Here is a 13,423-nt window from a genome sequence, read left to right as displayed (position 1 = left end):
TGTTCCTTATATGCCTTTAGTGGGGGAGGGGCACTGCAGTGAATGCCATGTAGTATGTTTAAGGCTGGTTTTGCTAGGAGTTGTATCTCAGAGGACAAGGCATCATAGGAGGCAGAATTCACTTGGGAATTGGGAAGAGCCTTAGATATAGGTGTCATCTACACTGTTGCTTCATTTACAAATGAGGAGCGACCCCACACAACCTTAACAGATAGTGAGTGGGAAAATGACAACTGCAGGCTGCCACGACAGCAGCCACCTAATGGAGGTCAGTTCATTCTTTCTTGGCTGAGTCTGTGCAGTTGACTAAACGCAGCTGATTTGCTTGTTTTAGTTCTGCCTTACAAGGTTTTCTGAGAAAAAATGATTGAACTACCTTAGATCTGCAGTACATGGAAGACAAATTCAACTGGGTTCTCATGCTATTAGCTCTCCCCTGATGCTGACAGCCTGGTAGTGTGAGCTGGGGGTGTGGGTATATGTAGCTTCCAAAGCAGATCAATCCCAAACAAATCTTTATTCAAATATTTATGAAACACCAGATACTGTCCTAGATTTTACAGGTACAGCAATGACTAGAATAGTTTACATAACAATAGAAGAGAAAGAAAGTAAATAAGCTGAAAAAAGGTCATTACAGATGAAGATATGTACTATGTAGGAAGTAGGCACTAATTGCTCAACATGCGTTAGAAATTCCCTGCAAATCATCTAGAAAAAGAGAACAGCCCAATAGGAAAATAGGCACAGCACAATAGGCGATCTACACAAGAGGGGCAGGGGGCAAAAGCCTCCTAAAGGTGACACACTCAGTGCCTCTCGGCAGCCCTGGCCTGCTGGTTGCCGTGGGGTGAGCTCAGCTGCTTTTTGAACGGCACCCTGGCCACCTGAATCGGTGCTGGTGCTCTGGATCAGGCATATGTGGAGATTACAGCGAGTGTGGGTTCCCACCCTAAGCTGTTTCTTGCTCCTCCTCCTGCCTGGCAGAAAGGAATAGTAGCTGTGGGCACAGCTTGACTTCCCAAACTCATTAGGAACCTGAGACATGCATGGTATAGCCACGGGCTGCCCCTCTGTACCTACCACACTGGCAACACCAGGAAGCTGGGTCGTGAGAGTGTAGGTGTGGATGTGGGGGTGCAGGAGCCCCATGCACTGCTGGTGGGACGTGGGTGGGCAGGGCCGTTCTGGAAAGACGTTGGGCTCGACTCAGTCTAATTCAGATGACATGTACCCTATGTCCCAACAGTTCCACTCCTGTTTATATAAATCCCAATGGAAATTTCACCCAGGCCCATCAGTAGACTTGAGTGGGGGCGTTCCCTGTGATGGAACATCCGTGATGTGACAACCTGAGGCAACTGAGTGCCTGTCCCTGTGGGTGCAGACAGGGAAACAAGGAGGTGTGGCACAGGCGGGGTGCCAGTGAGCAGCAGTAGGATGGAAACCCCATAAAGGCCTGGAGCTGAGACATGAATAAGAAATGGACAGGGTCTACAATGTAACACCAAAGGACATTCCTGCAAACAGGACAGCCCATTTTGCAGTGAGATATTCAAACAGAAGGGTGTCACTAAACATCTCAGGGCAGTGGGGAGAAATGGGAATGAAAGGGAATAAATGAATACAGGAAGGGAGGCCCCACCCCGCACAGCGATGATATACTGTGCTAGCTCAGTCGTTGGTACCAGAGGTTCAGAGAATGGGGGAGGGAAGGGTGGTGAGGGAGACAGACAGGCAGAGACAGAGAGTGGGGAGGGAGGGAGCCAGGGAGAGCTTTGAGGAGAGGTGGCCCAAGCAGTCCAGCCCTGGACGGTGGGCAGCAGCCAGTCTTCGTTTCTCCGGGGCAGGTGAGGGACAGAGCATATGCCCTTCCCGGGTGAGCAGAGTCTTTCCCACGGTAGATGAACAGAGCTCGAGACTTAATCCTTGCAGTAGATACGGGGACAGGGAAATGCAGAGAGGCCAGGCAGGTGCTCAAAGGCACCTCCAACCACTGCAAAGGCCCAGGAGGGTGAGACGCAACAGCTGGGTGTGGCAGTGAGCCCTGCACTCAGGCTCAGCCTAGCTGCTGAAGTGCTCTGTGCCTCAGTTTCCCCAGCAGACAAGCACCGACTTCCAGGGTTACTGTGACTGTTCAGGGCATTGATACAGGTAAAGCACTCAGCATACCACCCAGAGCAACATGAGCTCTCTCCTAAGGGTTTGCTATTGAAAAGTCAGTCTCTACGAAAGTCCACGTTTCAGGCCGGGGCCCCCCAGCATCCATAGAGCCCCCAAGTGGGCCCAAGGAGTCTCTATCAGATCTCAATCACCTCCAGGGAGTGATGGAGGCCGCGGATGTCAGAGGCAAGGCACAAAATGTCTCGTTTCCCACAGAGCTGGATTCTAGAAACTAGAGGGCCACAAGCTCAACACGGACCCTGCCACCTTCTAGAACAGACAGGCGGGGGACTCCGAAATGAAGGAAGAGGGGGCAGCAGGGACCAGTGCTGACTCACCAGGAGCATGCACACCGGCTTCATCTTACTCCTCCCCTTCCCGAAAATAGGCCGCTACATTGCAAACCCCCTTCATACATTCCAACAACATTGCTGACTGGTGATTTTAAATTTTGGGAGGCACTTGGGGATAGACCTGTTTAAAATCTCTCCGGCCTCAGGTCTGGGGACTGAAGGCAGGGAGGAGTCGGCTGCTGGGTCTTCTGGGGCCTAGATGTCAAAAACACAGGATGCGGGCTTGGGGTGCAGCCAGCCCAAGCCATCCAGGAGGAGGAGGCACAGAGATGCCACCTGGGGATGCTCTGGGGGAAATGGCGAGGCAGGCAGGGCTGCCTGGCATCCCATAGGCCCCCCAGTGTGGCGGTCATGCAGACCGAGACAATGGTGCAGATGGAGGAGAGTGACAGGGGCTGAAGAATGCGGGGCAGGACAGAAAATGGCATGTAGGTAAATTCTCTCTTTCTGTGAACTATCAGCCCCTTGAATGCTTCACAGTTGGCTAATACCCCCGCTGCAGCTCTTATAGGGTCTGGAGTCTGGACACTCCTACCAAGACTCTACACCTAATAAAGAGATTTAAAAAAAGCTACTTTGGGATAAAGAGTCTATGCTTTCTTGCTTTTAAATTCATAAAGCACTATAAAAGTATATGTATTATATTATTCTATAAAACATACAAAATGTTATAGCATAGAATTTCTTAACACAGAAAACTTCCTTGGTTATTTTCTGATAGGACTCGAAAACTGATTTGCCTACAAATTTGTATGGCCTGCTTCATGCAGCACACGTTTGGGGACTCCAGGACAGCAATGTCGGGGACTAGCACATTGTGCTAGACGTAATTAAAGGATTGATTTGGGGGAGAAAGAACTGAGTCTGGTATTGGAAAGGACCTCAGTGGTCCCTCTTCACACAGTAGGAATGCTTTCCTCGGGATCCTTGGCAGCCTGTTCTGCTCTTCAAAAACCTAATTACTAGAAATTACTGGCACTGACTCATCCCCTGGCTGTGTCCTCTAGCTTGCTGCTGAACCTGGCTCAGTCTGCTTTTCTTAGAGCGAGAGGAAAGACGTGCCTCATTCACTTCTGCAGTGACAGCCATTCCAGTATTAAGAAAGTGGTGTGTCACCCTTTAGTTTTCTCTTACTCTGCTGACCACATCTTGTTTCTGCCACGGTCCCACTGGGTAATCCTCTAACAGCGTCACTTGGATTAATGTATTAAGTTGCACTCAAGATGGATTTAAGGACTTCAAAGCTCAGCATCTACCTTTCTGTCACCCGAGGAGTGTCCCTCCTAGGCGTCCCTGCCCTCCCACCCCGCACCATTTACACAGTAATCCTGGGACAGGCCTGACTGTCTTTGTCCGTTTGTATCTGCCCACACCATATAAATGGCGGTCATCACATTTAGAAATGGGCTCAGTGGTGCCAAAGCCCACAGGGCATGCCTGGCGCCTCCCAGTGCCCCTCGCCATCCATGTGCACTTCTTTCCCTTGATTGGCACAGCCCCTTTTTTCACCAGGTGTGTTTGCACTGGGATGTTTCTAGCTCTTCTTCCACATGTGCGTGTAGTTACAGTGTGTCTGACAGAGGGGTGGGAGCTGGCCAGGCTGGGATTGGGGTGAGGCCACTGAGATGCTGGCCTTGGGCACAGTTTAAGGGGTACCCAGAAGCTCAGGAATCAAAACAAACACTTCAATGTAATATTAAAAAAAATCAAAATGAATGCAAAACAACCATGATGAACAAATAACAAACTTCTAAAGGAAGATAGGATGAAACAAATTTAGAATAAGACACATGCAGTCCCTGCAGGCTGGAGGCAGCTCCTGACCAGAACAGTGGAGGTGCAGCAGAGCCAGGTTCCCCTGACTCTTTTCTAGTTCGTAGACCAAGACCCGTTCCAATCTATCCATAAGGCTGCATTAAGTACAAACACCTGGCATTTAGAGAAATTAATGGGTCACTCTTCTCTGCCCCATGGGGTTCTTTCAAAAAGTCCCTAAAGCGCTGATTACCCCACATTTCTGTCACTTGGATCCCATCACGTCCTCCTCTCAGGACTGCGTCTCCTGTGTGACTTCTCCTCTCAATTTGTCATCCGTCCTATCGGATCCGTCCTTCCAGGCCTGGCCTCAGCACCCGCAGCCTCAGTAGCCAGTCCAGCACAGCGTGGCTGGCCTCGTTTTCCACAGACACTGACATCCCCCGCCAAACCGGAAATGTAAGGAACACAGGGCCCTCGTCTGAAGAGAAGGAATTCCATGAGTCCTTCCGAGGACTGGTAGGTTATCTGTGCGATCCTGGTTTCCCAGTTTCAGTCTATTTCCAGCAACCGTGTTGAACTGTTAGTTTTCTAGTTTTCCTATTCAGTGGCTTATTTCTCTCAGTACTCATCTTACCTGCCAACATGTTCATTCCTGTGATTCACGTTCTGGTCAAGTATGTCACTCACTACCTGTAAAGGCACTGGGGGACTTGTGGACATTTAAAACAAACACTCTCCAGAAGTGTGTCAGAGTCACCCTACATGAGCAAAGAGTAACAGAATTTCCAGAGCCTGTGCTGATTCCAGCAACTGCGTCTCAATCCTTGAATCTTCTCCAGAGTCAGGGAAGTTGCGATCTTTCCTGCCTGTTCAGCAATATAAGCCTTGTGATGAGTGGTCTGAGGGGGATGCAGGGCTCCTAGAAGGTCTCAGGAGCAGTGGCTCCAAGAGGCTGTGCATGCAGCATGTGGACGAGAGGGCAGCTGCGTTCTGGGTGAGGCCATTCCTTAAAAGCCTCCCCGCCAGCCTCACCAGTGACACAGCACCAAATAAACTTTGCCACAAACCAGTATGGACCTGTGGATCACACATTCCCTGTTCTAATCTGTCATCCACTTTAGTACTGAACTACAAATCATTATGCTCAGTCCCCAAACTCTGAGCCCAGAAAGTCCCTAAGCAGTCACGTGTCCCTCCAAAGTGCAGGTTCCAAGCCAGAAGGAGCCAGGACGCGGTTGTCACAACCAGAGCCACCCCTTGCCACCCCTCTCCCATCATTTTTGGGTAGGAAGAGGGTGACGGGCATCCCTGGCCCGCCCCACTAATGACCCCGTTAAGTGACTGGCTTCAGAGACACCATCTCCAGGACAGACTTTATGCTGTGTAAAAACCAATCAAATGAAAGAGACAGCACGCCCTTTGAGGTCATCTCCTATGTCCCCCACAGGCACTGGGCCTCATCCACAGTATATATGCAGTGAACAGGTGCGATTACAGGCAAATTCAGCGCTAAAATCTTATTAAAAATAAAAACACCTCACTCATAGTCAATTCCTGTAAAGTTCTTTTTTGGTGGGGGCCATAAAAGGCAATCAATTTGAAAAGGAATGGCTTCTACAGAAATTTTCTTTTATCATTACCCAGTTTTTCATATTTGTGCAAATTATTTTCTATACTTTATTTCTGTATGAAAAACATCCCAGCATATCTATTTCCAATGAAATTATGAAAAAGGTCACAGTTTTTTGATATAATTTCAATAGATCTTTTATAATTTCACTTTGTTTCCAATTTGAGTTTTATTCCAAATGCTTATTTTTATTGAACACATTCTGCACATAAAGTTTCTCTGTTCAGTTTCCTAACTTATGATCTGGCTTTTAAGTTATTCTCTAGTAGACTGTGAGTTCTCAGAGGTAAAGGGTAAACCTTAAAAGCACACACACTCAGACTATGACACAGACAGGGCAGTTGTTAAAAAATACCTGCTGAATTAATGAACAAATAGACTTTAACTATAGGCATTTCCTTCTGAACAGCTCAACCTTTCCAGGAATATGTACTCTAAAATAAAATTGGAACCAGGAAGCAAATAACAGTGTTTAGTGTCACCTGTACATAATCTTTCTATGTCTAAAGTACAAGGGCCTAGATTTTCCTTGTTCCTTCCGTATGCCTGTGAATTTAAACCTGGGCTGCCTGCACAAATTCCTTTGGTGCTGGCTGGTCGCTGGCTCTGTCGTACTGGTAGCCTGCCCAGCTGTGGCTGACCGCCGCCTCGCAGGAAGGGGGGCCTGGGGTTCCAGTGCTTCTGATGTTTCAAGAGATGCTATAAAATCCAGGGTTTTGTTTAAAATCCCCTGGTTTTTAAGTATCAGTCCACATTTTACTTGTTTTGCTTTTAAACAAATCTTGTCTGTACTCCAGATCTGTCTTCTGGGCCCCAATTTGCAGCCCATGTGCTGTATACTAAATGTTTATGTCCTCTCCCAAATTCATGTATTGAAACCTAACCCCCAGTGTGATGGATTTGGAGGTGGGGTGGCTGGGAGGTGATTAGGTCATGAGGGTGAAGCCCACATGCAGGGGGTTAGCACTCTTACAAAAGAGGCCCCAGAGAGCTCGTTCACCCCTTGTGCCTTGTGAGGACCAGCGAACAGGTGCTGTCTGTGAAGCAGCAATCGGGCCCTTACCAGACACAGTATGTGCAGGTGCCTTGATCTTTGACTTCCAGATCTTGGAGTTACAGCCTCCAGAACTGTGAGAGATAAATGTCTGTTGCCCAGTCTATGGTATTCTGGTACAGCAGCCCGAATGGACTAAGAGGCTGGTTCTAAGCCAACCTTGCAAACAGCCCTGGGAAATATGCGCACTCACTCTCTTGCTTTACCAAGACCTCTTCTCAATTGTCACCTTCTCAGAGACTTTCCCTGACCATCCCCTCTAGATGGCATTTGTTCATTTTCTAAATTGTTGTCTCCCCTCTCTAGAGTATCACTGCAGAAAGGGCAGGTACCTCAGTCTCCTCAGCTCCTGGACTGGGCCTGTTGTGTAGCAGGCCCTGAAAAATGCAGGTTGAACAGCAGAAAGGAGCCAAGGTAGCCCGCCACAAAGCCCAGCCTTTCTAAGCTGATGGTCAGGGGCAGTTCTGTCTACAGACACAAAGTATCTTCTCAGCACCTGATGTTTCTTTCCCATCTCCTCAATTACTTGATTTTGCTTCCCAAGATTTTAAAGACGGCTTCCAAAGAGCTGTTCCGTCATTTAGAAACTTTCAAATGATTCGAACTTAGAACCTGGGCCCCTCCTGTGTTTCACATAGCAGGAAGCTGAGACATGGAGCCTAAAGAGGATAGTTCAAGGTCAGACCGCAGGTTTGGGGTCATGGCAGGGCAACCTGAGGCCAGACAGTTCACGTCTAACGTGGGGATGAGAAGTGGCATCGACCTCGGAAGGTGCGGGAACTGAATGGGTGAATGTCTGCAAGGCACCTTCCTCCTTCTCCTCCTCCTCTCCTCAGCACCAGTAAAAGGCAGTCAGATGGGGCACAGCTGAGACCGGAACCACCACTCCTACCACTGCAGAGGAGTGGCAAAGCCTCAAAGTCGTTGGACTGCTCCACCCCCTGCACTCACCTTTGAGGATGGGTCTCTCACCAATGCTCCGGATGTTATAGACAGTGTTTGACAGGGACGTGTCTGGAATGAGCTCTGCTAACAGGTACCCCAAATACCAGGCACACATGGAGGTGAAGACTAGGAACACGGCCTTGAGAGCACCTAGAGACAGATGGCAAGTCGCAGCTGTGGACATGCTTATGTCAATCCCAGCCCACGACTCCCCTGCCGCCCTGCAGCCTTTCATCCTCACCCGCCCTCAGGCGCCAGTGTAAGAGGTACTGCTGTAAAGGGACTTTACTCCTGGAGAGGCAGTTCCGGGGTGGGGGAGGCGGTGGGCACTGAGGGCACAGATTTGCCTGCCGTGAGGGAACTGCCTGCTCCAGGGCAAGTTGTTATTGCTGCTGTTGGTCTGGGTCTTAGAGCTTCATCATAATGCTAAAGTCAATGATTGATCAAGTGTCTTGTGAACCAACACACCCGACACAGAGGTGAAAACACAAATGTTGCTCAGTCCTTTGTGAGATGCAGTCTGATTTAAATGTGCATTTGCCTCCTTCTAGTTTACCAGAGTTCTGGGAGACAGGTCCCTGACACTTCACAGGCAATCCACCGCCAGGCCTTTTTGATTTTACCCACAAAATATCACACAGATCAGGACGCGTTCTGCAGTTTGCTTACCCAAACTACCATAAAGCAGAGATGGCCACAGGCCTTGCAAAAAAGGATGGTGGGAATTTGTCCCTCAGCATTTAAATACAGGTGCTCCTCAACTTACAATGGGGCCATGTCCCAATAAACCCACTGTAAGTCAAAAAGTCGAACCATCATAAGTTGGAGAAGGTCTGTATGTGCTAATAGGTACAGTCTTAGGAAATGGGAGAAGGGGAAAAGGGAGGGAGAAAGGAGGAGAACAAGGGAAAGGAAAAAAGAGAAAAGAAAGGGAGGGAATTATCAAATCTGAAGGAGTCATGGACCACAGCTTCATTCTCATTCCTGTCCCCATCTCTGGTGGGCGATAAAACCCAAACCTCTATCAGCCTGGCTGTGGCACCTGTCCCTCAACCCACCCTGTGTTCAGCCCCTTCGCCATTTCCAGCACCTGGAGACGTCCCATTGTTTCTCATGGGCGCAGCCACCCACAGCCCCATCCCCGGGGGCTCTACTGAGTCAGCACGTGCTTGTGCTCAGAGGGGTCACGTCAGCGCAGGGAGGCGTGCTGATGGAACTAGATGCTTCTGGTTCACCTAGGGGTTTTGTTTTGTTTTCAAGTGCATATTTTTTCTATTTTCCAAACTGTACCTACATTCCCCAAGACAGTAAGTATATTATGCAGGGACAGCTTCCTGCTGGGAAATGCCCAAGACAGTGTGACCACTGCAGTTACTAGGACAGAAAAGACATCTCAGAGTCAGATGCAGTCCAGGGGCCACCTACTAGAGGGCAATTCTGGACCCATGAAGACACGCTTCTACTGATGGGATTTCCTTTAGAGAAGCTGTTTGTCAGCAGAGCCTCACCAACATGGATTCAAGTCACCTGACAATGGAGGCAGCCACACTCACGCCTCCCCTAGGTGAGAGGCCAGGAGGGCTGAGGGTAGATGTTCATACTTTGGGACTGGGCTGCTTGTGGATTCCAAGCTCCACTGGCCTCAATGTCCACTGTCATCACTGTCCTGTCCACTGAGGCTTCTTGGCAGAAGGCCTGGGAAGTGCCACTCTTGGACAGCACAGCGGGAGTGCACAGAAACCTGCCTGAAGGTCCACGTGCCAATACCCATTTTGAGGAATCAGGATGCCCACGACCAGGTCCTGCAGGGAAGTCATGGTGGACAGCTTAACTTCTTCCATCTATCCATGTGAATGTCCTTCTGGAATTGTCCACTTGGAACAGACCCAGCACTGAACTGTTGTGCTGAAGGCAACGTCCATTCCTGGAATGTCACCAAGTCTTTATCTCAAAATTAAAAGTGATTGGCTCTGAGTTGCTGTGGGCAACTTCTCTCACAATCACTTATGCCCAGATAAATATAAACGTGGTAAAACCTGAAGCTTTATATGAAAGAACCACATAGCTCATGAATGAGTCATGAGATCTGTGAGTGAAAAAGCTGTAAGTGAAGAAAAGTGATTTAATAATATTCAGCATTTTCCATAAGTGACAAAATGATATTATAGTTGTACAATATAGAAATAATAAATTCTTCCAAAATAGCTAAGTGAAAGTCAGTGACCTAAGTGAGGTGTTATATATATCTGTTTATCTTCTAATCCATACAAGTTATCAAGAACAACTGTTGTTCATAAACAAATAGTTTTTAAAGAAAATATAAATGTATTACACAATAAGTCAAAAATCTTAAAATTAAGCTTTCCTACATTTGGAAATGGAGCAGAAAAAGCAGCATTTAGAACTTTCTGGAGTGTGAGCACACCACCAGAATATTGGTGCTGGGAGGAGACAGTGACTGTTCAGTCTAACACCCTCCCTGAAGAGCGGTTGGGAGGTGCCTTACGAAAGGCGCTGAGAGCTTTTGTTTCTGAACTTTCCACCTCTTGTAAGACATGCTGCCTTGCTCCAGGAGGAATCCAGATTCCTCAGATTAAAGGTAGAGAACAGCAAAACCAACCGAAAGGGTGTGTGTGACAGAGGCCAGGTCCCCAGAGCGCCCGGTCATAGGCAAGTGGCTGAGGACAGAGACACAGCTAAGAAGACAGGTTTTGAGAGATGAAATGACCGGTGAAAATAGTGTTTTTTTCCTTTTCCTCTTTCCTATTTTTCCAAATCACGCAGTGTGAAATAATTTGAAAAATGGGAAAAATAAAAGTAGCCTTATAAAAAGATGCTAGGGAACTGTCACAGTCAGCTACACTCAGGCACGGCATGTTCACTGGTCCCCCCGTCCCCTATCCACGTCCCCTAGTGACTAGAAAAGTCTCACTGTCCCTTTTACCTTTTACCATTTCCTGGGTCGGTCAGCTTGAAACGTGACCGGGGACTCCTGACTCCAGCTGGAGGAGCCCCACGTGGAGTCCCAAAGTGGCCCCAGACAGCAGTGGGTCAGCCCCTTCCCCCGCCGTGAGGTCCAGCACCAGGGCTGGCCCACGCCCTCCCCAGAGAAGGGGCCCGCGGGGAGCGCTCTGCCTGGCTCTCAGGTGCCCCCTCCTAGGTAACATGCGACACTCACTGACATCCCCAGGCACCCCAGCTGGGGTGGCGGACCGGGCAGGCGGAGAGGGAGGAAACGGGCAGGGGTGCCCCGCCCGGCCGAGCCAGCCAGAACATTCGCCCCTTCTGCGTTCGCCTCCCCCAGTCCTGATCCCGGGGTCTCGGAGAAGACCGGCCCGAGTCAGCCCCCACCCCCAGGAAGGGCGAGGGACTACTGTCCCCTTTCCCGGCTGCTGCGGGGGGGGGGGGGGCGCACTCACCGGCAGCCACACGGCGCATCTTCCAGGCGAGCTCCCCGCCGGTTGGCGACAGCTCCCGGGCGACTGGCGGGGGCCTCGCACCCAGCCACCAGCCGCGGCGGGGCGGTGGGGCAGGGGCGGGCGGGGCCGGGCAGGGGCGGGGGCCAGCTGCGAGCGGCGGCGGGGGGGGGGGGGCGGGCAGCAGGTGGCCGGGGCGGGTCCCGGAGCTCCCAGGTGGCCGGTGGACGCGCGGGCTGACCCTTCCAGGGCTGCCGAGGGGCCAGAGCCGATGGGACCCAGAAGCCAAGCAGGGTTTGCTCTGAAGGGAGGCTACTGTGTCCCTTACCGCTTCCGGCTCCCAGGCGCCGACTTAACGTCTCACGCAAGGAAAGGGCAAAGTTAAGCATGCCAGCCCTTTCTTTGCACGTTAAAGCAGAGCCAGCAGCTTCCACAGGCCCTGAGTCAAGGCCGGTTTGCACAGCCCAGCACGCGCCTCCTGCTTTTTCCCTCACTGCTGGGAGGATTGACTGACTCCGGGGAAACGAGGCAGGGACAATGCCCCGGGCCCTCGGTCGCTGTCACAGGTCTGCAGGTCCTCTTGAGTACCCGGAGACCAGTGGGCCCCGGGGCTGGGGTCAGGCAGGTGTGTGAGAAAGGCTTCGCAGAAGACCACCCGACCCCCAGGCAGGAACAGCTCCTCCCTCCCCATGCACCGCTGCACTTTCACTCCAAACACCCTTCAGGCTCTTCCAAAGCTTTTGGTCCAGTATAGTCACAGGGGGCTCAGGCAACCACGGGCAAGTCAAGACTCCAAGGGCAGTCGGTGACGTTTACAGAAAAAGAGAGTTCCAGGGAAGCAGGGTTTGCGAAGAACCAGTCCCCACCCCGAATCCGGCTTGCTCGGGCAGTTCTACTCTGCTTTGGTTTCTCCTCCCTCAAGAAGCCCAGAGGCTTCAGCAACGCCACTAAGTGTACAGTTCAGTAGAATTAAGTATATTAACATCATTGATCTCCAGAACTTTTTCATCTCGCAAAACTAAAACTCTGTATACATTAAACAACTCATCCCCATCCTCCCCTCCTCCAGCCCCTGGCAACCACCATTCTACTTTCTGTCTCTATGAATTTGACCACTCTAGGTACTTGATAAGAGTGGAGTCACTCAGTACCTGTCTTTCTGTGACTGGCTTATTTCACTTAGCATAATATCCTCACTGTTCATCTATGCTGTAGCACGTGTCAGAATTTCTTTCCTTTTCAAGGCTGAATAAAATTCTGTTGTACGGCTACCACATCTCGTTTGTCCATTCACCCCTCCACGGACACGTGGGTTGCTTCCACTGCCTGGCTGTAGTGAGCACTGCTGCTGTGAGCACAGGTGTGCAAGTGTCTCTTCAAGACCCTGCTTTCAGTTCTTTTGGATACATGCTCAGAAGTGGGATTGCTGGATCATGTGGTAATTCTATTTTTAACTTTTTAATGAACCACCATACTATTTTCCATGGCAGCTGCCTCATTTTACAATCCCACCAAGAGTACACAAGGCTTCTAATTCTCCACATCCTCCCCAACATGTTATTTTCCTTTTTTTTTTTTCTTAATAGTACACATCCTTATGGGTGTGAGGTGATATCTCATTGTGGTTTTGATTTGCATTTCCCTAATAATTAATGATATTGAGCATCTTTTCAAATTCTTGTTGGCTATTTGTATATCATCTTTGAAGAAATGACTATTCGAGTCCTTTGCCCATTCTTTAATTGGGTTATTTATTTTTGTTGTTGTTCAGTTGTGGGAATTCTGTATATATTCCCAATATAAGAGGTGATGGTTTAGATCAGTTGGTTAGAGTGCAGCCTTATAACACCAAGGTCACAGGTTCAGATCCCTGTTCTGGCCAGCTGCAAAAATAAATAAATAAATAAATATATAAATATATACATACTTATATATATGTCTATTCTGGATATTAACTCATCAGATATATGATTTGCAAATATTTTCTCCCATTTTGTATGTTGCCTTTTCATTCTATTGATTGTGTCCTTTGATGTACAAAAGTTTTAAAGTTTGACATAGTCCCAATTATCTATTTTTACTTTTGTTGCCTGCACTTTTGGCA

The 13,423-nt window shown here is 49.3% G+C and overlaps 1 protein-coding gene across 1 annotated transcript in view; it reads right to left on the bottom strand.

Moving 5' to 3' along the window:
- The window catches only part of FAM3B (FAM3 metabolism regulating signaling molecule B), a 35,047-nt gene extending 23,037 nt beyond the window's left edge, over window positions 1–12,010 (bottom strand). The window contains exons 1-5 of the mRNA XM_063083241.1: window positions 11,814–12,010; window positions 11,323–11,570; window positions 11,082–11,209; window positions 8,145–8,232; window positions 7,910–8,053 (exon numbers count right to left, since the gene is read on the bottom strand). Of these exons, the coding sequence (XP_062939311.1) occupies window positions 7,910–8,053; window positions 8,145–8,232; window positions 11,082–11,209; window positions 11,323–11,570; window positions 11,814–12,010 (805 nt within the window). The remainder of the gene's footprint in view (window positions 1–7,909; window positions 8,054–8,144; window positions 8,233–11,081; window positions 11,210–11,322; window positions 11,571–11,813) is intronic.
- Window positions 12,011–13,423: the final 1,413 nt, after the last annotated feature.

Source organism: Cynocephalus volans, chromosome 1, assembly GCF_027409185.1.
Source record: "Cynocephalus volans isolate mCynVol1 chromosome 1, mCynVol1.pri, whole genome shotgun sequence".
Lineage (NCBI taxonomy): Eukaryota > Metazoa > Chordata > Mammalia > Dermoptera > Cynocephalidae > Cynocephalus > Cynocephalus volans.
The sequence above is the reverse complement of the archived record's forward strand: the minus strand, read 5'-3'. Positions and strand labels throughout refer to the sequence as shown.